At 53.6% G+C, this 24,738-nt stretch overlaps 1 protein-coding gene across 2 annotated transcripts; it reads left to right on the top strand.

Annotated features, from left to right (window-relative positions):
• Nucleotides 1–24,738, top strand: OSBP (oxysterol binding protein). 2 transcript variants are annotated; one of them, XM_074954596.1, is made up of 14 exons: nucleotides 1–317; nucleotides 12,079–12,287; nucleotides 15,055–15,305; nucleotides 16,513–16,711; nucleotides 17,223–17,325; nucleotides 17,646–17,700; nucleotides 18,135–18,266; nucleotides 18,473–18,718; nucleotides 18,957–19,077; nucleotides 21,061–21,164; nucleotides 21,456–21,551; nucleotides 22,139–22,311; nucleotides 22,580–22,800; nucleotides 22,894–24,738. In XM_074954596.1, the coding sequence occupies exons 1-14, from the start codon at nucleotides 1–3 to the stop codon at nucleotides 23,034–23,036; spliced, it is 2,370 nt and encodes a 789-aa protein (XP_074810697.1). In that variant the 3' UTR covers nucleotides 23,037–24,738. The 2 variants fall into 2 exon arrangements, with proteins under 2 accessions (XP_074810697.1, XP_074810698.1); XM_074954597.1 differs by lacking the exons at nucleotides 1–317; nucleotides 12,079–12,287; nucleotides 15,055–15,305 and adding an exon at nucleotides 15,321–15,473.

Here is a 24,738-nt window from a genome sequence, read left to right as displayed (position 1 = left end):
ATGTCAGAGCTGCGGGCGGCGGGGCCCGGGCCCGGGCCAAGCCCAGCGGCGGCGCCCGGACCCTCGGCACCGGCCGCGGGAGGCGGCGGAGGCTCCGGGCCCGGCCCGACCACCCCGCTCCCCTCGCCGGCACCGGGCGGCGGCGGGCCAGGATGCCCCGTTGGAGCGGGCCCGGGAGGGGTGACAGCCGCTTCCGGGTCGGCCAGCTCCGCTTCCGGGTCGGCCCGTGAGGGCTGGCTCTTCAAATGGACCAATTACATCAAAGGGTATCAGCGGCGCTGGTTCGTGCTGAGCAACGGGCTGCTGAGCTACTACAGGTGAGACCCCGCCCCCGGGCCGGGCCCCGCCCCCAGCCCTCCTGCCCCATGGCAATGGGCTGCAGAGCTACTACAGGTGAGACCCCGCCCCCGGGCCGGGCCCCGCCCCCAGCCCTCCTGCCCCATGGCAATGGGCTGCAGCGCTAGTACAGGTGAGACCCCGCCCCCAGGCCGGGCCCAGCCCTCCTGCCCCATAGCGATGGGCTGCGGCGCTACTACAGGTGAGACCCTGAGCTCATTCGTGCTCTGTGAGCTGACCTTCCCCAGAGCAATGGGTGCTGACCTACTACACCCCGCTGGAGATGGGTCCTGCCGACTGAGTCCCTGCCCCACCCCCAGTGGTACGTCCCAAATCCTGAGCTATGGGTGAGACCCTTCCCCCGACAGCAGTGGGGTCCTAAGCTGCTTCAAGGAAGTCCCTATTTCCCTTTCTGAGCTAGACAGTCTCCTCACCACTGTGTCGTGGCCTCCCTCCCCCAAGCTACTGCAGGTCATGGCACCCCCTGTGCTGGGGACTGCCTCCCATTGGGACCCCATCCTAGGGAGAGTGATTTAGCCCTGCAGCTATTATAGATCCCAACCCTTCCCTCACACTGATACCTCTCCGGGCCTGGGATGTCCCAACAAAGAGGCTCCTTTTCCCACCCAGAACAATGGGTTCCTCGGGTACTGTATCTCTTGCTCTATATCCCCCTCCCTGTCTAGAGCCTGCTGGGAAGAGCCCCTTTTACATTCTCCTAAAGTAGCATTAGGCTGCTCAGTTCCTGTCCTCACATCAAAAGATTTATACGTTAACTCAGATAGTGATTATTTCCCGGTAGGGGGAGTTCTCCCCTTCTGCCCCTCACAAGAAAGGTTGTTCTTGTAGTTAAAGGACTGGATTGGGTCACTCAGTTCCCTGCCGTGCCCCAGACTCCATGTGTGGCCTTGGAGAAGCCAGATGCTCTGTGCCTCATCTGTAAACTGCAAATAATATTACCCTGCCTTGCAAGGGTGTGGTGATGATGGGCCAGATAAGTACGTAGACCAACAGACTTTTTCAGGTAGCAAGGTCCCTGCCCCCACATGTGAGGAAGACTCAAAACCCCTAGGGAAAGAGAGAGAACCCCCTTGCTTATGCCCTGAACAGTAGGCCTTTCTGCTGCTACAGGTACCTACCCTTAGGAAGAGACACCAGTCATGTCCCCCCTGACCTTTGCAATGAGCTCCTCAGTTACAGGTACTGGTGGCAACCCCTGCAGAGAGAGTTTCCCAAGAGCACCAGGTTCCATGGTTGCTGTAAATATCAGGGATCTTCCTGTACAACAAGACCCCTGTAGAGAGGGATAGTAGCAGAACTAGAGGGAGTTCAGAGAAAGGTGATGAAAATGATCAAGGCCTGGATAACTCTCCCAGGCAGAGAGATTGAAAAGACAGGGATTGGTACTTTAGAGAAAAGGTAAATGAGAAGGGTCAAGGTAAAAATCTATAAAATAATCACTGGTTTTGAAAAGGGGAGATTGGGAGCTTCTGTTCTCCCTGCTTTCTAACACTAGACCAAGGGACATTCAAAGTCAATACTTTTTTCACACCAGTGTGGTATTAGCCTGTGGAACTCACTGCCACATGAAGTCATTGAGGTTCAGAATTTAGCAAGATTCAAAAAGGGATTGGACAGCTATATGGAGATTAAGAACATCCCGATTAATTAAAGATTTTTGGAAGGGATATTAAAGATTGGCTTAAGTCTGAAATTTATTAGGATGAGAGGTGTCAGAGTAGCAGCCGTGTTAGTCTGTATTTGCAAAAAGAAAAGGAGTACTTGTGGCACCTTAGAGACTAATCAGTTTATTTGAGCATAAGCTTTCGAGAGCTACAGCTCACTTCATCAGGAATGCATCCGATGAAGTGAGCTGTAGCTCACGAAAGCTTATGCTCAAATAAATTGGTTAGTCTCTAAGGTGCCACAAGTCCTCCTTTTCTTATTAGGATGAGAGGAGGCCTAAGGCAGGAGACAGATTATCCCTCTCCTGCCATGGCAACGTTCTTACATCTTCTTGTGTGCTGGCCACTGGTTGAAACAGAATATGGGACTAGATGAACCTTGAACCTGATCCAGTCTGGCAGTTCCTATCCTTACCCCCAGAGCAGTTGGCTCATCAGCTACTGGGGATAACTAACCAGAAACCCCCTCTGTCCTTGTTACAAATTCCAGCAAATAGATCCTCTTCCAGGAGATTCCATCCCATCCCCATCTCTTGGTAGCTATGGGCTTTTCAGCTAACACTGGCTCTGGAAAACCTAACTGATGCTCCTGTGGGAGAGATCTACTCCCATCCCCTTTTCTGTGCTAAGAGCTTCTAACTAATAGAGATACCATGACCTTACCTCCTGAGCATCTGTGGAGGGAGACACACATCCAGACCAGTGGGTTCCTTCGCTGCTACAAACACAGGAGCAACCAGATGCCCAAGCAGAGCAGCAGACTCCTCATCTACTGTAGGTATTTGGGCATGGGAACTCCCTCCCCTGCCTGCCCTCCAAGGGAGAGGCAAACCCTTCCATATCTCCACCCAGCACAATGGGCTGATGGTCTGTTATAAATATGGGGGCGACCAGGGCCGCTCACTCAACTTATTCCCTGGGACTGCCACCCTCCCCCATCCAAACCCAGAACAACAGGTTGCCGAGCTATTCCAGCTACAAGCAGAGCAGTGTTGCCTAGTGGATAGAGCACTGGACTGGGACTCAGGAGACCTAGGTTCTCTACCCAGCTCTGCTACTGGCCTGCTGGGCCACCTTGGGCAAATCATTTCCCCTCTGTTTCCCCCATCGGTAAAATGTGGGTAATGATACTGACCACTTTTGTAAAGCACTTTGAGATCTACTGATGAAATTACTAGATAAGAGCTTGGTACCACAACTGGCTCAGCCCTGTCCCAGGGAGAGACCCCCTCCTCCCCCAAAGATCAATGGGCTTCTCAGCTGCTAAAGATAACCCCAGCAAGAGAGATGTCTTTTGTCCTGGGGACATTCTTTTCCATGAAAAGCAATGAGCATTCAGAGTGCTGAGATACTTAGGTAGAGAGACGCCTGCCCAAACTCTTGCTGGATAGAGATCTCCCATCCCCCTGCTGAGTCTGCTCCCTCCCCCCCGCACTCACCCAGCCAGAGCCACTGAGTTACTGAGCAAAGGTACAGGGGCTGGCCTGCCCAGCCACCCTAACTGGGCTCGCTGGACAAATGGTTCCTAAGTTATTGCAGAGACTGGGGTTCCCTCTTGCTCGGAGTCACCCCCCTCCTCCTCACTGAGCTACTGCTGGAGCCAGAATTTCCTCTCACTCAGCAGGGAGATTCCCCCATGTTATCCCTTCCTTGGAGCAATGCTGCTACAGATAAGGGGTTCACTGCCAGTCGCTGCCCCATCTGAACTCTCCTCCTCTCTCACTCAATCATAACCCATATGTACTGAGGCCTTCTCTTCCTGATGTTCCCTCTGAGGCCCAGCTGGCTGAGTAGAGCCCCAAGAATTCGGTAAAGTAGCGGGGGGCAACTCCATTGTTCTTTTGGTTGGTGGCTGGTGCCCGTTAGGAAACTTCGGGGCCAGGATGCCAACTCTAAGTCTAGGCACTCGCTCAGCACCGCTCTGCTATTTGGCCGATAGAGCATTGAGCAGACATCATTCACATTCCCTTGTTCAGCTCAGTTTTGGGGCATCCTGAACTGCTGGAAAACCCTCCTGCTGCCAGCCCGTAATTCCCCTTCCCCAAGCTGGGAGATGGCACCTTGTTTCCTTACCTAAACTGGGTTACACACACACATAGGTCACTAGCTCAGTAAGTAGCACTGGCAGCTGCTAACCCTAAGCCTCTTGCAGCCCATTGTACATTGCCCTGCATGCCCCTAGGTTGACGCCCTACCCAGAATCACAGGCTACGCACAGCAGCCCCCGGCATGGCAGTTGGTCCATAACACATCTCCTGGGTTCCTTCCCCCCTCTGGGGACTACTCTGAGCTTTAAACAAAATATTTCTTGTTCTAAGTGCGTGGATCAGTGAGGTGTAAGCTCAGGGGATGTGTGGTCAGTCCAGCCCTCTAGTGCCTTGCACCAGGAGGGAAGTGGAAAGCAACCTCTCTGTTTGGGTGAGTGGGGCAGCAAGGGCATTGCCCACCCAGCCAGAGGGGCCGTGTGCACCTCCTGCCCCCTCTGACTTTTGGGGCTCCGAGGCAGCTCCAGTCTCCTCCTTGTGTAACAGTGCTGCTCAGTCTGGCTGCTTGTGGGTACCTAGGCGGTAAAGTGCTACTGTGTGTGGTGGAGGGATTCTGTGCTCTGGGCCCTCCAAGGTGCTGGGGTGGGCATAAGGACTGCTCTCCTGTACCAGGGTGAGCAAGTTAGAGCCTTCTGTAAAAACCCACTGAAATCTTTCTCCAGCGCCATCCTCCCTGAAGGATCTCAAAGTGGTGTTTAGACTGGATTCAGGCATCACTGAATTGGAATTAGCCAACATGCCCAGGTTCAGGTGGGGGAGTGTGATAAGATTTGAATCACCAAGGCCATTTACATCAGCACCTTGTGCAGCCCGGTATCCACCACCACACTGGGGCTTTGAGTCACTACTTCCTCCAGGGTATGCCTTCCTGAATTGCTCGCACTACTGTTTGTAGCGCAGGGGTTCTGAAACTGGGGGTTGGGACCCCTCAGGGGGTCACGAGGTTATTACATGGGGGGGTCGTGAGCTGTCAGCTTCCACCCCAAACCCTGCTTTTCCTCGAGCATTTATAAAGGTGTTAAATATATAAAAAAGTGTTTTTAATGGTGTTGCACTCAGAGGCTTGCTATGTGAAAGGGGTCACCAGTACAAAAGTTTGAGAACCGCTGTTGTAGCACCTCAGGGTTCGCTGAACATCTCCCATCTGACCTGGCTTTGCATGTTTAGGTTTGGGCAGCCAGGAAGTAATTTCATTGCCACCTGCATAGTAAATATCTGCAGGTAGAACAGAACTATTTGCACACCCTGCCTGTAGCTGACATCTGAGCCCCAGAGCCTCCACAAGGGTTAAAAGCTTTACCAGAGGCCTGGATTGGAGAGAGAGGGAGGGGGTGGTTCCTCCTGCCAAGCCCGGCCCTACCCCCATGCTTGATGGGGGCTCCTTCATATCTGCCCCTGGCAAGTAGATATCTCACAAGCTTGAAGCCCCACCCCTGCCCCTCTGGGTACTGGGAAGGAGAAGGTTTTTTTCTTCCATCTCCTGACTGTTGGGCTCTCAGTACTCTGCCCTATCCCAGCCTCCTAGCTGCTACGGGTGTGAGTGTATGGGGCTATGGGTACACTACACATGCTACAGCTGTGGCTACCCTGCTGTAGCACTGTACTGTAGAGGGGGCTTTGCAGCTGCAGCTACCCCACTGTATAGAGTGACCATATGTCCCGTTTTGGCCGGGGCAGTCCCCTTTTTCAAATCTGTCCCAGCCGTCCCTACTTTTTCACCAAAACTGGGCTCTTGTCCCAGCTGCAGGGCAGAGCAGAGAGCAGCGGCTGCTGCTCGGGGTTCAGCTGAAGGCAGCGTAACCCTCCAGCAGCAGCGGAGAAGCGTGATGCTGGCAGGCAGTGCTGCCTTCAGAGCTGACCCCCCCAGGCTGCGCAGAGCTCAGCAGGTCAGCCCCAGCTGCCGGCGGCACAGAGCTTGGCAGGCTAGCCCCTGGTGGCATGGGGAGGGCGGCTCTGGGGACAGCTTGGGCGAGCCCTGTGGGTGGGGGAAGGGGGGGGGCAGCTCTGGCAAGCCCTGGCCATCCTGTTTTTACTTTAAGAAATATGGTCACCCTATCGCTGTAGCCCTGGACTCGAGAGGGGAGTTTTCCTTTGAGGTAGGAAATTCACATCCCCTAGAGGTGGCAACTAGGTCCATGGAAGAATTCTTCTATTAGCCTAGCTGCGTCTACCCCAGAAGGTTAGGTTGACCTAACTACAACAGTAGACATGGAACTTAACAGCCCTGAGTGACGTAGCCAGATCGATGTAATTTTTAGGTGTAGACCAGTCTGCTGCTTTATTGCTTTGGATCCTCCTGAGGGCCTGCCACAAGGCCTGCTTCTGCTCATATCTTTCCTCAGCAGCAGCCTAAGGGAGAAGGATAGTCCAGTGGTCAGAGCACTAGCCTGATACTTGAGAGACGTAGGTTCAAATCCTGGCTCTACCACAGACTCGCTGTGTGACCTGGAGCAAGTCACGATGCATCGATGAAGTGAGCTGTAGCTCACGAAAGCTTATGCTCAAATAAATTTGTTAGTCTCTAAGGTGCCACAAGTACTCCTTTTCTTTTTGCAAATACAGACTAACACGGCTGCTACTCTGAAGTCTGTGTGTGTGTGTCTCTATTTTACAGATGTCAAAGTGGCACTGCCCAGCTTCTCCGGGGTGTAGTGGGAATGTTAGATTGTGAGGTGCTCAGATGGTGATGTAAGTGCAAGTAGCTGAGACAGATTCTTGAGACCCTCACTGTGGTCCAAAGGGCTGGGAATGGCAGCTATGAAACTGACAGGTTTCAGAGTAGCAACCGTGTTTAGTCTGTATTCGCAAAACGAAAAGGAGTACTTGTGGCACCTTAGAGACTAACCAGTTTATTTTGAGCATAAGCATCTGATGAAGTGAGCTGTAGCTCACGAAAGCTTATGCTCAAATAAATTTGTTAGTCTCTAAGGTGCCACAAGTACTACTTTTCTTTTAGCTATGAAACTGACCAGCATCTTGTTATGTCACTCTGCTGATGCTCAGGAAAGCCATGAGCAGAGACACTGCAGCCTCAGGAAGGCAGCCCTGCATTTGGTCATGTTGGGAGGATTTTCTTCCCAACCTTAAGGGCTAGAAACATCATTTCGTAAATAAATGAAAGCTTAAATCCTCAGAAGGCGGTGACTTATCCTCCCCACCCTTGACACCAGGCCTGTGGCATCTCAGAAAAGTCCCAGGAAAATGGTTCAGGAGTTATGTCTCAGGCAGGCATCTTGATTATAAACTGTTTAAAGTGACAACACAGAGTTAGGGCGCCCAGCCTGGCTGAACCCAGGGTGGGGTGGCTGCTTGTTAGCTGTTCTCCTCTAGCTAGCCCTGTATTATTCATAGAGTAACTAGAGCCTGGAGGGTAAGAATAGCTGGCAACACAAGCTCATGTTACACAGCTGGGGGTGTGGGAGGGCAGAATGCACAGTTCCCCTCCCCCAGCCTTCTTGTCTGATGCTCTCGAGCAAAGACTTCCAGGGTTTAGAGAGTACTCAGGAAAAGTGGCAGCCCCTGAGATAAAGCAGGTCACCCCCATGTTGTCTTCTCCCCCCTCTCCAAGAGGGTGACCTACATCAGCTTCCTTGGTGTGCCAGCTGTAAGCTGCCAAGGCCAGGGGGAAGGTGTGAGTGTGTGCCAGCCGTTGGCTGCCTAGGTGTTGCTTGGTTATGCAGGCAGGGAGATGGCCCCGCATTGTACCACAGCGATACAGTGGGAACTTTGAACTCATCCTGAGCTGGGATGGGGGAGGGAAAGGTTGCAGCCTGAATAACTAGATTGGCTGCTGAAGAGCTCATGTGACCTTCAGGGCAGGGAGGCTGTGTGTTCTTGCTAAAAGTGAAGTTGAGCCAGCAGGGGGCATATGGAGGGGGGGAAGGGAGATCCCTTGACCTTAATGGGGGGGCAAGAGAGGACCAACCCTTCCAGCCATGCTAATTCTGCCATGGCTATTTGGGGGCCTTTCTCTTCCCATCACTATTGCCCAATCAGTGAGATCAAAGGACAGGATCTAGCAGGGACATCTCCCCTTGCCAGCTCTGGAATTTCCTGCTGGGTGGTGGGTGTTCTGTGCATGCTCTGCTCCCTGCATAACTGGGCATGTTGACAGCAGTGTGTGATGTGGCTGGCCGGAAATTCACTAGTCCACTTGGTTAATATTTACTTTGGGGGCGGAAGACTGTTGTGTGAACTCTGTGAAGCCACATCCACCTGGGGCTTAACACCCCCAAAAGCTCGCCAGTCTGGCCGAGTCCCAGCAGTGAACATAAAATCCCCAGCCATCTGGCTTGCCTAGTGTGTGGCTGGCTGGCTGGGCTAAATTATCAGGCAGTTCTATGAAGTTCAAGATGTTGCCCTATTAATAGAAATGCCTGCCAGTGTAGAGATCACATGAGCATAGAAAAGCCTCCCCACCCAGACCCTTAAAAGGGGATTGGCCTGGCCCATTAATAGAACAAACTGGGAGCCACTGCCAACGTGGGGGGTGGCATGGGGGGCGGAGAGAAATGCCTCTGCAGCTTGCCATATGCTAGTGAAAGCTGGCAGAGAAGAGACTTGGTTAATAATGCCCACATAGCGGGGAGCTCAAATCAGAATAAACCACCAGCATATGAGGTGCCCAGCACTCCACAACCACCTCTCTGGCTGATTCTGGGGTGATGCTGCTAAGGTCTCAAAACCCCCACCTTCTCCTCCTTGGCTGGAGTTCTGTCTAGGAAAGAGGATGGGATGCTGGGGGAACAGGTGGCTGCTGAGATGGTGCCATGCCATAAGAACAGATATGTTGGGTCAGACCAATGGTCCAGCTAGCCCACTATCCTGTCTGCCAACAGTGACTGGCACCAGATGCTTCAGATGGGATGAACAAAACAATGCAATTATCAAGTGAACCATCCAGTCCCAGCTGCTGGCAGTCAGAGGCTTAGGACGCCCAAACCACTGGGTTGTGTCCTTGACTATCTTGGCTAGTAGCCATTGATGGACCTATCCTCCAGGAACTTATCTAATTCTTCTTGAACCAGATTATACTTTTGTCCATCACAACATCCCCTGGCAAAGAGTTCCACAGGTTGACTGTGCATTTTGTGAAGAAGTTCTTCCTTTTGTTTGTTTTAAATCTGCTGCCTATTTATTTTGTTGGATGACCCCTGGTTGTTGAGTTATGTGAAGGAATAAATAATACTTTCTTATTCGCTTTCTCCACACCATTCATGATTTTATAGACCTCTGTCGTCTCCCCTCTTAGTCCTCTCTTTCCCAAGCTGAACAGCCCATGTCTTTTTAATCTCTCCTCATATGGAAGTTGTTCCAGACCCTTAGTCATTTTTGTTGCCCTTCTCTGTACTTTTCCCAATTCTAATCTATCTTTTTTGAGATGAGGCGACCAGGCCTGCACACTTTATTCAAGGTGCAGGTGTACCATGGATTTATATAGTGACATTATGATATTTTCTGTCTTACTATATCGCCCTTTCCTAATGGTTCCTAACATTGTTAGCTTTTTCTACTGCCGGTGCACATTGAGCAGATGTTTTCAGAGAACTATCCACAATAACTCCAAGATCTCTTTTTTTAAGTGGGAACAGCTAATCTAGACCCCATTGTTTTGTATGTATAGTTGAGATTGTTTTCCAGTGCGCATTAGTTTTCACTTACCTACACTGAAATTCATCTGCCATTTTGTTACCCACCTGCCCAGTTTTGTGAGAGCCCTTTGTAACTCTTCAGTCAGCTTTGTACTTAACCATCTTGAATAATTTTTTATTGTCTACAAACTTTGCCACCTCACTGTTTACCCTTTTTTCCCAAACCATTTATGAATATGTTGAACAGCTCTGGTCCCAGTACAGATCCTTGGGAGAACCCACTGTTTACCTCTTTCCAGTGTGAAAACTGATAATTTATTCCTACCCTTTGTTTCCTATCTTTAACCCAGTTACTGGTCCATGAGAGGACCTTCCTCTTATCCCATGACTGCTTGGCTTGCTTAGGAGCTTTTGGTGAGGGACCTTGTCAATGGCTTTCTGAAAATCCAAATACAGTGTATCCACTAGATCACCCTTGCCCACATGTTTGACCCCCATCAAAGAAGTTTAATAGATTGGTGAGGCATGATTTCCTTTACAGAAGGATTCTTCCCCAATATATTGTGTTCATCTATGTGTCTAATAATTTTGTTCTTTACTATAGTCTCCACAAATTTGCCTGGTACTGAAGTTAGGCTTAGTGGGCTACAATTGCCAGGACCAGCTCTGAAGCCTTTTTAAAAGTCAATGTTACATTAGCTATCCTCCAGTCACTTGGCACAGAGGCAGATTTAAGTGATAGGTTACAGACTACGGCTATGGCTTAGTGTGGGAATCTCCTTCTCATGCTCTCCAGTGAAGAGTGATGCAAAGAATTCATGTAGCTTCTCTGCAATGGCCTTGTCTTCCTTGCGTGCTGCTTCAGCGCCTGGATCATCCCGTGGCCCCACAGAGAGCCTGGCAGGGACCCTGCTTCCCCTGCACTCCTTCCCCCCCCCCCCCCAAAAAAAAGTTGCTGTTTAGTTTTTGAATCTTTTGCTAGTTGCTCTTCAGATTCTGTTCAGCCCAGGGGTGGCCACCCTGAGCCTGAGAAGGAGCCAGAATTTACCGATGCACATCGTCAAAGAGCCACCGTAATACGTCAGCAGCCCCCCCTCCGCTCCCAGAGCCACCTCCCCGTCCCTCACCTTCCGATCCGCTGTTTCCTGGCATGCAGGGGGAGGGGGGAGGAGCAGGGCACAGCAGGCTCAGTGGAGGGGGCGGGAAGGGCTGGAGTGGGGGCAGGGCCTGTGGCAGAGCCAGGGGTTGAGCAGTGAGCGAACACACACACACCCCCACCCCCACCCCCCGGCACAGTGGAAAGTTGGTGCCTGGAGCTCCAGCCCCAGAGTCGGTGCCTGTACAAGGAGCCACATAGTAACTTCTGAAGAGCTGCATGCGGCTCTGGAGCCACGGGTTGGCCACCCCGGTTTAGCCTGCCTAATTATACTTTTACATTTGACTTGCCGGAGTTTGTTCCTTTCTGTTTTCCTCAGAAGGATTTGACTTCCAATTTTTAAAAGGTGTCTTTTTGTCTCTAACCAACTCTTTTACTATTGTTTAGCCATGGTGGCATTGTTTTTGTTTGGTCCTCTCACTGTTTCTGTTGTTTGGGGTATACATGTAGTTTGAGCCTCTATTATGATGTTTTTAAGAAGTTTCCATGCAGTGTGCAGGCATTTTACTCTTGTGACTGTTCCTTTTAATATCCATTTAACTATCTTTCTTATTTTTGTGTAGTTTTCTTTTTGAAGTTAAATGCTACTGTGGCGTGTTGTTTTGGTATTTTTCTCCCTACGAGGAGGTTAAATTTAATTACGCCATGGTTGCTATTACCTAGTGGTTCAGCTATGTTCACCTCTTGAACCAGATCCTGTGCTCCATTTAGTTCTAAATCAAGAATTGCATCTCCCCCCTCCACCTCCCCCCTTGTGGGTTCCAGGACTAGCTGCTCCAAGAAGCAGTCATTTATAGTGTCTAGAAACTTTATCTCTGCATCACATCCGGAGGTGACATGTTCCCAGTCAATATGGGGACAGTTGAAATTCCCCATTATTATTGGGTTTTCTGTTTCTGCAGCCTCTCTAGTTTCCCTGGGTATTTCACAAGCACCGTCAGCATCCTGGTCACATGGTCAGTAGTTTATTCCTATTGCTCTCCTCTGATTAGTCAAACATGGAATTTCTATCCATAGAGATTCTATAGTACAGTTTGATTCATTTAGGATTTTTACTTTATTTCAGTCTATGCTTTCTTTCACATATAAAACCACTCCCCCACTAGCATGACCTGTCGGCTTTCCCCCAGCCCTTAGTTTAAAAACTCCTCTGTCTGTCTTAATTTTACATGCCAGCAGTCTGGTTCTGTGATGCCCCTCTCAGTGTTGACTTGGGTTACCCATTGTTTGCCTTTGTTCCCCAACCTTCTCCACCATAATTGCAGATCGAAAGCGGAGATGCGTCACACCTGTCGTGGGACCATTAACCTAGCCACAGCCAACATCACCGTGGAAGACTCCTGCAACTTCATCATCTCCAACGGTGGGGCACAGACCTACCACTTGAAGGCCAGCTCAGAGGTGGAACGGCAGCGCTGGGTCACGGCCCTGGAGCTGGCCAAGGCCAAGGCTGTCAAGATGCTGGCTGAATCAGGTAAGGGGTGCCATGCGCGGCTTCTCCGAGGGAGCTCTGTGGAAGAGGAGGGAGGGACCCAGTGGTGGTGCAGTGCAGAGGACACGGGGGAAGCTAGGAATGAGTGAACATGAAGACTGAATTCCCTTCCTCTCAGGGGAGGGAGTGCTCTCCTAGATGGGGCTTAGGGTCCCAGGGTGCAGTGCTGCGTGTCAGGAGGCGGGATCTGAACCCCCTAAGTAATTGAATCTCCCAACTCCTGTAGCTACCTGCTTGGAGCTCTCTTGGGAGCTGCAGATGATGAGCACCTCGCACCTGAAAGCAGCACCAAACGCTTCACCCCAAGATACCAATCACCTTTCCATTTTAGGGATGTGATGTGTAGCGTGGGGGTCGATACAATTTTATAATTGGGATTCCTGGCATGTTTCGTTCCATCCTATTTAGATTTTCAGCTCCTCGGGGCAAAGACCACGCGTCTCCAGCCTTGCCCAGCACCAAGCCCATGGTTCTCCAGTCACTGCTCAGTGCTGAACTGCGTGCCCGATGCCCCATGGCAACACACGGCCTGGGGGCTTGTTGCCTTCCAGCTTGCTTTAGCATAAGAGGCAGATGGACCCTGCTTTACCCAGTAGGCTGTTCAATCTCTGGTAGAGCTGTATCTCCACAACTACACCCTGTTTCTGTATCGTAAATCTGCCTGGCTCCCCATCCCATGGCTAAGCTGCTGTGTTCTGCAGCAAGAGGCTTTTGAGGCCATTCTTCCCCCTGGGCTGATGTATTTAGCTCCACTGAATTTTATTTCCCATGGGAACACGGGGGTCTGACTGTGGCTCAGCTACCGCCTTGCGCTGTCTGGGGCTGTGGCATGAATGCGCATAAAGATCTGCTCATGCACTCACAAGGGCTCTCCACACTCAGGCAGCCGCTGCTTGGAATGTTCAGGAAAGTGAAGTCAGCACCCTTGGTAGGTGTCCAGCCATACCCAGGAACTGAATTTTGTGTGTGACAATCGAAGTTGTCTCTGAACCTCTCTAATAGTGTCAGCTGTTACCTCCCTTAATACAAAAATCCCAGGTCTCCTCTGACTGCTGCTTGAATGGCAGCTGTCACTTTTGCACCATGTAACATAGAACAAATGGTGGAACAGGTCTGGAAAATGAAAGATTACTTGCAGTTTTGAGGCGGGGGGAGAATATCCCAATTTTTCTAGACCTTTTCCAGATTAGCCCCTATGGACATAGCAAATGATTAGCTATATCTGGTTGGGACAGTATGTACAGCTGCCAGCATAGTGAGGTATCATTCCTGAGTAGTGCCTTTGGGAGCGACCCCCAATACAGTTATTTAATGTAGCTCTGCGTTGGCCTGCTTGGGATTTCTGGACCTCTTTTTTTTTTTTTCTTTTTTCAGGACAAAGTAGACCACTAAAAGATCAGCTGTCATGTCTTTACTGACTCTGACAGTGCTAAGTCTTGATTACAATCTCTGCCATCTCTAACCGTGAATTCCAAGATTCGGGGCTCTGGTATTCCTGAAACGTCTTTATTTTCTGAGTTCTAATATATACCCTAGCGTTGGCTCTCTTGCTGTTTAACACACACCTTGTATGCCAGCCACATGGTCAGATCAGATCTTTCCCTTAAGATTTCCTGGCTTGATCTGTTCTGATAGTATATTGGACTTGGATAGTGTCTTGGATAGACTTCTTGGAGCCACTTATGCAGTAAACAGCCCTGCCCATTACTGTCATCCTGGCTTTAGAATAATCATTTCAGATTCTGTTTTGAAATAGAGGGGAGCACAATAAATAGCCTGTCTGGAGTAAAAATACCCTCCCTCTTTAACTCCAATCCATGCCCCTTCTCAGCTGTCTGGGGAGCAAGGTGAGCTTTACGCTATGGCCTGTAGGTGAGCAGACATGTGCTGTTAAACCAAGGAAGGAAGCTCAAAAGCCCCTGTCTGCTGAAGCTCTGCCCTAACAGTTCAACCAGGGCTCCAGCACTTCAGCTGCTGAGATGTCACATGGGTGGAAAAGGCAGCGCCCAGTCTGCTCCGAGGGTAGACCCAGGAGCTGAGACACGTTGGTAGCTGACACGGAGCATAGGTGTAATAATTCTTGCCAAGCGATTGGGCTGCTGCATTGAGCGCTAGCTGAAGTTTTGTGATGTGGCTTATGTAGATTGCAGTACGGGAGCCCAGCTGCCAGCATGGGTCACTAGCAGTGGTTCTGTAACCCACAGCCACTCAGCCTGGCACTCTGTGCCCACCAGTGGTGGCTGGGCCACAGATGGAGCCATGGCTAACAGAGCTGGCTCTTTTAGTCCAGGTAGGCGTGGCTTATGTTTTGAGAACCGATGAAGTGAGCTGTAGCTCACGAAAGCTTATGCTCAGATAAATTTGTTAGTCTCTAAGGTGCCACAAGTCCTCCTTTTCTTTTTGCGAATACAGACTAACACGGCTGCTACTCTGAAAAGAGGTCCTAGGGTCAGTCCCCACTGCTGAGGCCCCAGCCAGGTGGTACAATTCCAACCTGAGCAGCCATTGGATGACAGCTGCTGTCAATCATTACTGACCTCCAGCTGGATTGGACAGGATGAGGCACCATTTCCCCTGAGCTGTCCAATCCACTACCATCACTTTGTGGAGACAGAATGTAGGAAGCGCTGACCGTGTGTGGGGAGCAGGGGAGGGGTTTGGTAACACACTTGGCTGGTCGGTGCTGAGTATCCCTTCCTGGCTGGATGTGACGTGGCTTGTCCTTGACACCCCCCCCCCCGCCCCCCAGATGAGTCGGGTGATGAAGAGTCCGTATCACAGACAGACAAGACGGAGCTGCAGAACACACTGCGCACCCTGTCCAGCAAAGTGGAGGACCTGAGCACGTGCAACGACCTTATTGCCAAGCACGGCACGGCGCTGCAGCGCTCCCTCAGCGAGCTGGAGACCCTCAAGCTGCCCGCCGAGAGCAACGAGAAGATCAAGCAGGTCAACGAGCGAGCCACACTCTTCCGCATCACCTCCAATGCCATGATCAACGTGAGTGTGGCCAGCTGCGGGGGGTGGAGCACATGGAACTGCAGGGATTACACGCCCCAGCATGCACTGCTCCAGATTGGAGAGGCCTCTCAGATCAGTGCGGAACTGTGCGTGCTGGATCATATGCTGTGTGGGGCAAGCAGCCATGGCCTGGGTCTGTGTGACACGGTAAGGCCCTGATCACTATTGCAGTGAAGGCGATCTCTGGAGCAGGGGGCAGATGTATTGTCCTCTGTAAATCAGTACAGGTAACCTACGGGTTCCTGCATTGCCATCGGAGCCCTCTGTTGGGCAAAACACGAGCACCTGTGGCCTACGTGCCCTCCCTGTTATGGTGAATGCCCTGCGGTGCCTATCTAGGGCTTCTGTGGCTATTGCGATCAGCCCCTGCCACAGCACATTGAATTGGGTAGCCTGGTGGGCAGAGAAGAGGTGTAAAAGGATGTAAATCCCTTGCACCCTTTTACACCTCTTCTCTGCCCACCAGGCAGCCTGATACAGTGTGCCACGCTGGGGGTTGATCGCAGTAGGACGTAGAAAGGGATGGGGATGGGGCAGGATTCCACATGGAGAATGGTTCCAGCTCAGCTCTGTGATTTTCTAAGAGGCCAGTGAAGGCATGGTTCAGTGATCGCTCATCTGGCCATAGAGGGTTGAGGTATCACCGACCTGGTGTCAGAGGGAGATGGGGAACAAGGTTATAGGATGTGGGGTGTGGGAAGTTCCCAGTATGGGCTGGTCCCCAGAAGGGAGCTGGGGCTGTGAGGGAAATGGGGATCTATGCTCGCTCAAATGACTGAGCCAACGGTGGCTTCAGCTGGGAGCCCCCTCTATTTCTCTGCCTGCTGTCCCAGCTTTGTAAGCTGCCAAGCACTTGCCAGGGAGTCTCTGGCCTCAGAGCTGCCTCTAGTCTTCAGAACCTCAGCACAGGGGCTCACAAAGAAGATGTTGTCTTGACTGGCCAGAAGGAATTATCGTCTGGGTGGCTACAAGGCCACTTGAGCTGGGGTGGTGGCTGGGACACTGCCAATGGCTTGAAAATTCCCCTGCATCTCTTGTTTGTCCACAAGGGGGCAGCATTGCCCCAGGTGGGAATAAGAGGCATCTGGAGCCTACCAACGCATGTTGAGCAGACCCCTCTAAGGCAGCGCTTCCGGGGCAGGGCGGAGTACAGAGCTGTGGCAGTGACCTGTGCTCTTCCTCGCAGGCCTGCCGAGACTTCCTGATGCTGGCACAGACGCACAGCAAGAAGTGGCAGAAGTCCCTTCAGTACGAGCGAGACCAGCGCATCCGTCTGGAGGAGACCCTGGAGCAGCTGGCCAAGCAGCACAATCATCTAGAGAGAGCCTTCCGAGGGGCCACCGTGCTGCCAGCCAGCACTCCCCGCAGCGGGGGATCCGCTAAAGGTCAGAGGGCAGGGCTCCTTCCCCGAGGCTGCACTACAGCTGTCTGCTGTTGCTCTTGCTGGGTGATGCAAGGACTGGTGGGATTGGGAGCGCTCTCTCAGCTCTCCATCATTATGCACTGCTCCCTTCTAGCGCTCCCCCTGCTGAGAGAGGCTGGGACTGGAGTAGCCAGGAGCTTCTGCCACAGCAAGTGCTCCTGCCCTGCTCCTGCTGGAAGAGATCAGTAGCTGGGAGCTCACTCCAAAAGCAGCACTGCTGCCCCGCTCCCAACAGTGCCCTCTGGTCTGGTGGGAGAGGCTGGGGCTGGAATAACTGGGAGCTCCCCTATAGCCAGCACTCCTGCCCTGCTCCTTGTAGCACCCCCTGCTGGGAGAGGCCAGGACTGGAATAGCTGGGAGCTCCCCACACAGCCAGCACTGCTGCCCTGCTTCCCATAGCGCCTCCTGCTGGGCTCCAGGCAGATGGAGACTGAAGACTCTCGTGTATAGCTTGCCACCATTCCCTCTTGCAGATGAATGCTGCCCAGGGAAAGGAGACCTGAGCGACGAAGATGATGATAATGAGTTCTTTGATGCACCAGAGATCATCACCATGCCGGAGAGCATGGGCCACAAGTGAGTGATCTCGGGCTGAGTCTTGGGCATCGTTCTCCCTACTCCTCTGCCTAGCAGGGAGGATGCCCCTTCCCTTCGCGTACATCTCTGGATGATCATGTAGCTCTGCTTCTGCTGGTAAGCACCATACTGTAGGTTACTGTGATGAAGAGGGGTAGCTATCAGCATGGCCTGGGCCTCTCCACCTCCCTGCCATGTCCTGTACCATTCCTTTGCTCTTCAATGCGCATCAGACTGAGAAAAGCCTCTGATGGCATGGGGGAGGGAGGGCATTGAGGGGCGCAATGTGCTGACTTTTTTGTTTTCTCTTCTTCCTGTAGACGCACCGGCAGCAACATCAGCGGCGCCAGCAGTGACATCAGCCTCGACGAGCAGGTAGTTCTGTACCCAGGGCAGGTACAGTCTTGTTGCTGATGGAAGCCCCCAGAGAGAGAGAAGCTGTCTGGGGGACATGGGCAGATATCCCAAGGAATGTTCCTGGCACTGTTGACTTGAGCTTGCTGGGTGCTTTAAGCAGGCATGAAGCCAAGGGCCTGACAGGCAGGGCTGTGGGTATGGGAGTGCATGAAAGCTGAGTGGCGGAAGAACTAGGCCTTCTGGGAGTGGAGTGGGAGGAGATCTGGTGGACTTGGTCAAGCAGGGTGTCCCAGGCATAGGAAGCTGCATGGAAGGAGGCTGGAGGTAGAGAGAAGGACACGAAGGGAGGGAAGGAGTCAAGATTGAGAAGAAGTCATGCAGGGCCAGGAAAGCCTGCAGACCGGCTTTCCCTTGGTCATGCCAGCATGGTCTTGCCCATGTCTTGCCCTCAGTTCAAACATCAGCCAGAGGACACCAAAAAGGAGAAGAGAACTCGGATTCCCAACAAGCCGAACTACAGCCTCAACCTGTGGAGCATCATGAAGAACTGCATTGGGAAGGAGCTCTCCAAGATCCCCATGCCGGTGAGTCCCCCAGCCTGCGGGGGTGCTCTGGGGCTAGTCCTTTGAAAGAGGGTGACCTCCAGTTTTCTGAGGAACAGCTGGGACTGAGGCTGCAAATTGATGAGCCCCATTGATCTAAGGTTGTTAGGTTCCCAGTGCTGCGGCTCCCTGGGCAGCCAAGATCCTGGGCTCCTCTCCTGTCTCTGACTCCTCTCTCCTGCTCCTAGGTGAACTTCAACGAGCCTCTGTCCATGCTGCAGCGCCTCACCGAGGACTTGGAGTACCACGAGCTGCTGGACCGAGCAGCCAAGTGCGAGAGCTCCCTGGAGCAGCTCTGCTACGTGGCCGCCTTCACAGTCTCCTCTTATTCCACCACCGTCTTCCGCACCAGCAAGCCATTCAACCCTCTCCTGGGGGAGACCTTCGAGCTGGACCGACTGGAGGAGAACGGCTACCGCTCCCTCTGCGAGCAGGTGTGAACAGCCTCTGCCCTAGAGGGCAAGCCAGGCTGCCATGCCGTCTGTGCTGGGGCTCCTTAGAGATCTCCTCCAGCTGGAGCTCCTGGTGCTACCTTACCTGGTGCTACCTCTACCCTACCCCAGGGCCCCACGGTTGTGTCTCTTAGAGAGAGCCAGACGCTGGGCTTGGGAGTGGCAAGTAATGGCACAGGTCCCTTGGCAACTGTCTCGTTCTCTCCCTTATCTCTCCCAGGTAAGCCACCACCCTCCCGCTGCTGCCCACCATGCTCACTCCAAGCACGGCTGGACGCTTCGCCAGGAGATCAAAATCACCAGCAAATTCCGCGGCAAATACATATCCATCATGCCCCTCGGTGAGTCCTGGCCACCAGCATCCCTACTGCTAGGCACTAGGGATGGTTCCTCGAGCCACGGCAGAGTGTCCCAGGCCCCTTAGTGGGGGTTTCTATCTCCACTCCCCTTGCTGTTACCCTATGTGCCAGCGAGGGTCTCCAGCCCCTCCTGTAGTGTTGTCAGCTGCCCAGGAAGGAGGATGGTAGAGTGTGGTGAAGATGATGCCCCCTCTCTTCTCCCAGCTCAGTGCTCCTTCTGCCCCAGCCCATCGCAGGAACATGCACTGGAGAGCCAGATTTCTGGGATCCATTTCCACTCCGCCACTGCCTTGCAGAGTGATCTAGAGCAAGCCACCCAGCTGCAGTGCCTCAGTTTCTATAGTGGGAATGGCCTGAGCTGGTGGGGAGCTTGGAAAGCATGAAGCAAGTGCCACTGCAGCAGGCTAACCCCAGCCCCACAACTAAGGTGACGTTTATAATACCTCGCTCTGACGTAGAGCTTTTCAGCCATAGAGATCAGGGTCACGGCCTCTATTTTACAGGGGGGAGCTAGGCACAGAGAAGGGATGTGACTTATACAAGATCACCCTGCTGTCTGGGGCACAGCTGGGAGCTAAGTTTCCTCTAAGCTGCGCGACCATGCAGCAAGCTATAAAAGGGCCACGCAGGCGGGGAGAGGCGCCCCCCGCCCAGCCCAGCCCAGCCCAGCCCTGCAGCAGCTGCCAGGCCAGGGAGAGGCGCCCCTCCCCCAGCCACAAGCTGCTGCGGTGAGAGAGGGCTGGGGGGAGTCCTCTCTCCCCGTTGCAGCCCTGGGGCAGCCTGCACCTCAAACCTGTCATCCCTGGCCGCACCCCCAGCCAGAGCCCTCACCCCCCCCCCCCACCCCAACCGTCTGCCCCAGCCCTGAGCCTGAACCCCTCATCCCCAGTCCAAACCCCTCATCCCCGGCCCCAGCCAGAGCCCTCACTTCCCCGCACTCCAACCCTCTGCTCCACCCCTGAGCCCCTCGGCCCCACACCCACCACACATCACCTCCATATTGGTGCACATAACAAACTTCATTCTGCACATGGATGTAAAAAATTAGAGGGAACATTGGCTGGGAGTAGAACCCAGGTGCCCTGACTCTCAGCCCAGTCCAGTAGACCACGTTGTCTGAGTTTCTTTGCCAGTGGAAGGAACAGTGAATATCATGGGTCTGAGGGAGTTCTAGTCAATTGGATGGTAACTCCAGAGTGGTGGGGGATTGGTTGTACAATTGGAGATCTGGAAAGCTGCTTATAAGCTGTTGAGAAATCGGTGTCTGCAGTATTTGCTGGAGAGTGTCTTGCTCTTTTATACCCCTTGTGCAAGAAATCAGACATGCTCTGGGACCTGTCCTTCAGCCCCCTGGCTGCTACTCGTGTGCTGCTTCCTGGAATTGGTTGCATGGCACAAGCATCTGTCCAGAAACCGTGTTAGACATAACAGCAAATACACACATCGGGCTGAAACCACCAAAGTAAAGGGAAGTGCCGCTGCGTGAATGCAGTTGGTCACCTCCGAGGAGATTGGAAAACAAATAAGCCCGGCAGTGTTATGGCTCCTGCAGGGACATCCTCAAATCCAGTGCTTTCCCCATCCCTCGCTCCCTACAGTGCTCCCTGCTGGGAGAGGCTGGGGCTGGAGTAGCCGGGAGCTCCCCACACAGCCAGCTTGGTACTTCCTAATTGCGTGGCGCATGTGACTGTCAGATAAAAGCAGATTGGGTTGCTGTTAAGTGTTGGGCTGGGTGAAGTCGGGTTTGTGTTGCGTTGGGGGCTCTCCTAGAGATGGGCGGGAGGCCTGGATGGGCGCAGGTGTGTGCTGTCTGCAGCATGGTAAGGCAGCCGCTGGGGTTAGACTGGCCGTTCCCTTCCCCCATTTTTACTGCTTCTGCGGCGTGGGTGGGTGGAGTTCGTCCTGTCCCAGCATGGAGGGGGTGTCTGCTAACGGCTGTTCCAACCTCCACCTCCCTGTCTCTAGGTACCATCCACTGCATCTTCCACTCCTCCGGCAATCACTACACGTGGAAGAAGGTGACCACCACAGTGCACAACATCATAGTGGGCAAGTTATGGATAGACCAGGTGAGCAGGCAGGTTTGGGAACATGTTCACGTGGCAGCACTGGGAGGCAGGACTCCTGGGTTCTGTTGCCAGCCCTGCAGCAGCGTGAATGGGAATGGGGGCAAGTAAGTCCAGGAATGGGTCGTACAGCAGCAGCCAGGACCCCTGGGTTCTATTCCCAGCCGTGTGACTTGGGCTAGGCACCTAACAGCCATGGCTTAGTTTCCCCATCACTACCACGGGGGTGGGGGCTTGGAAAGTGCATCGTGAGTGCCGCTGAGCCTAGTTAACCCAAACCTTACTCCCCCGCAGTCTGGTGAGATCGAAATCGTCAATCACAAGACAGGCGACAAGTGCAATCTCAAGTTTGTTCCTTACAGCTACTTTTCCCGGGATGTGGCCAGGAAGGTAAGAGGGGGATTCATGGCTCATCCTCATCCTGAGTCTCCTCCCCCACCCCCGAGCAGGGTGCAGTGCTGGAGAGGGGCTTGGGGGATAGAGGAGGGGAGAGAATAAAAGGGCCAGGTGCTGTGGGGCAGAGGGGGAGACAGGATGGGAAAGGACCTGTGTGAGCTGCTGCCCCATGGCAGGTGAGGGAGAAGGCAGCACGTGGGGTGTGACATGGCAGCTACATCTGGGGAGTGACCTGCCCAACTAGCCCTGTATTGCTGGCTCAGCTCCAGTCCCAACTAGCTGTTCCTCTGGGGTCATGAGCGCGGAGATAACGGGGCTGGGGGTGGATGGGATCTGGGGAATCCATGGAGGGCGCAGTGGGTCTGGGGCAAGGAATCTGGTGAACTCCTGAGCGGAATGATGAGTTAATGGAGAGGAAGGGGGTGGAATGTGGTGAATTTCTGGCTCCTGCAGCTGGCTTTGGCTGCTGGGAGCGGCACTAGAGGCTCACATGGGAACTCCCCCATCTCTCTGCTCCTGTGCTGGGTGGCTGGGGAGACAGCTGCACCCAGTGTCCCACTTTGTACTTTCCATCCCGGCAGGTGACGGGGGAGGTGACAGACCTCTCGGGGAAAGTGCACTTTGTCCTTCTGGGCACCTGGGATGAGAAGATGGACTGCTTCAAGGTGCTGCCAGGCAGTGGGGAGAACGGTGCTGAGGGGAGGCAGAGAGCCGAGGAGAGTCGGGTCCTGCTGTGGAAAAGGAACCCCCTCCCGTGAGTGAGGGCTGCTGGGCTGGGGGTGTGGCCGAGACACTGTGGAGGCTAGATGGTCCAGCATAGCCCCAGCTTCCTTCTGGGCGGTCTGATATGCAGGTGCCGGCTCACGCCTTGCCATCTCTGCCCTCCAATGCAGAGATCAGGGATTCCCATGGGACAGGGAACCGCTTCCCCACTGGCGGAGCAGGCAGCAGGGCTGGAGGGAGGATGCCATGCTGGCTGATCCCGTCCCACTGCTGTGTCTCACCCTTGTCCCTCGGCACAGGAAGAACACTGAGAACATGTACTACTTCTCTGAGCTGGCGCTGACACTCAACGCCCTCGAGAGCGGCACCGCCCCCACTGACAGCCGGCTGCGGCCTGACCAGAGGCTGATGGAGAACGGGCGCTGGGACGAGGCCAACGCTGAGAAGCAGCGGCTGGAGGAGAAACAGCGCATCTCCCGCAAGAAGCGCGAGGCCGAGGCTATGAAGGCCACGGAGGATGGTAAGGAGACTGTTGGCTCCCTGCCCCTCTCCTCGCCCCAGGCGGCACTGGTGTGTCTGACACCGCTCCCGCCAATCTTCCTTCCCCCTCCAGGCACTCCCTACGACCCCTACAAGGCTCTGTGGTTCGAGCGGAAGAAGGACCCTGTTACAAAGGAGTTGGCGCATGTGTACCGGGGAGGATACTGGGAGAGCAAAGAGAAGCAGGACTGGAGCTCGTGTCCGGACATTTTCTGAGCTGGAAGTGGCAGGATCAGCAGCAGGAGGAAGAGAAGGAAAGAGGATGGAGGTTGAAGGGAAGCAGCCGATCATGTGACTTCCTTGCCTAGCGCTTTCCTCGAGTGTCTGTCTGTCTTAACCAATCGCTCGTTCCGAATCAATCACCACAAGCAAAAGCCAGTGGCGGTGATTGGCTGGGTTGCCTTAGCTGATTGACACTGACATTGATGTCTAGATCCCCGGGGCTGGTGCTCTGTGCCCCAGGTGGCCGTGTCCCCCAGCTCCCTTACGCGGCTGTCTGTCTGTCCAGCTTGGCTCGGCCCGACTCCTCCGGGAGCTGTGGGAGGGAAGAGCTCTGGAGCTGTTAGAAAAGGACTGGCCCTTGTTAACACCCTTAGACAAGGGGATGCACACAATGGGGCTGTGGGACAGAACAGAAGCCTCCCAATGTACTTCCCATGGGGTGGGGGGCTGTTTGCGGGAGCTGGGGATATCCTGTATCTCATATTGTGGTGGGGAGGGGTCAGTCTCTCCTCCCTTAGGCAGGAGCTAGGGGCACCCAAGTGGCTGGGGGAGCCTGGTGAGTGCCCATGGAGATGGAGGAATGTTGTGGCAGGCAATGCAGAGCCATAGCTCCCCTTCCATCCCGGAGCAGGGGCAGAGGCTGTGACTGGCCTTGCTCTCCGAGAACCCTGTTTGGGGCAGTGTCTGCTGAACTTTGTCTGATTTCAGAGAGGGCCGTGGGCAATGAGACCCCCACCCCCTCTGCTCTCCCTTCCTCTCCCGCCAAGAGGCACCCACCCCACTGTCTTCCCCCTCCCCATGTGCACTCTGGAAGGTGGGGAGCTGCGGTGGGGGTGGAGCATCCCTCTGGCCAAGCGAGCGCCTGTTATATATCTGTATATTATATATATGTAGAGAGAGCTAATATTTTGTTTGATTTCTGCCCCCTCCTCCCACAGTGGGTCTCATTTTTGTAACACCCACATCTCATGTCACCTGCACAGTGAGTACCCATGCTCTGTAGAGCTCCTGCCCAGCCCCTCAGGCACAGCACTGGTCTGGGGGAGAGGGGGAGGAGGTGCTTGGGCCCAGAGCCATACTTGACTTTGGGCTAGGGCCCTGCCCACTTGGGCTAGCATCCCTCCTTCTCCACTTGGCCACTCCCCCCCCCCCATGTTAGTCACCTGCCCCTTTCAGCAGGAAGGACGGAGGCACTGATAGCAGCCACAGTTGGATCCTGAGGTTCAGAGGTGCTGCCAAAGCAGGAGAGGATGGGGCAGGGCCAGGAAACAGGCCAGCCCCAAAATCAGAGGGGCGTCTCTCTGCAGCCCTGAGCCTGGCTGAGAATCACACACTGAGGTGCCTTCCTTGTATGTTTCATTCTGGGTTCATTCTTTCCCCCCTTGACTCCACCACCTCTGCCAACCGGGTGAGGGGGCAGTGTTCGTACTTCCTGTGTTTAGACTGCTGGCTGGTCGGGGCAGGTCCCCTCTCGCCGGCTGGGTGAGATGAGGCCAAGCCCAGTGCTAGCTGATCCCTGCTTGTTGGGGCAGGAGGGGGCATGGGCCCTGGATTCCCATGGGAGGGACACTGGTAGATTTAAAAAAAAAACTAAAACAAATCCCTCCACTTCTAGTCTTGGGTTTTTTGCCTTACTGTTTTTTCTTTCTCTCTTTTTTTTCCCCAAGAAAACAACTAAATTAAAAAAAACCTGAAA

The sequence above is a fragment of the Natator depressus genome, chromosome 6 (assembly GCF_965152275.1).
Source record: "Natator depressus isolate rNatDep1 chromosome 6, rNatDep2.hap1, whole genome shotgun sequence".
Classification (NCBI taxonomy): Eukaryota; Metazoa; Chordata; order Testudines; family Cheloniidae; genus Natator; species Natator depressus.
The sequence above is the reverse complement of the archived record's forward strand: the minus strand, read 5'-3'. Positions and strand labels throughout refer to the sequence as shown.

Excerpts from the sequence above, each read along its gene's own strand:
- OSBP (XM_074954596.1), top strand. The coding sequence starts at position 1 with ATGTCAGAGCTGCGGGCGGCGGGGCCCGGGCCCGGGCCAAGCCCAGCG. Across the intron at positions 12,288-15,054 it reads CAAGATGCTGGCTGAATCAG|ATGAGTCGGGTGATGAAGAG; the intron begins GTAAGGGGTGCC and ends CCCGCCCCCCAG. Across the intron at positions 18,719-18,956 it reads ACCGCTCCCTCTGCGAGCAG|GTAAGCCACCACCCTCCCGC; the intron begins GTGTGAACAGCC and ends TATCTCTCCCAG.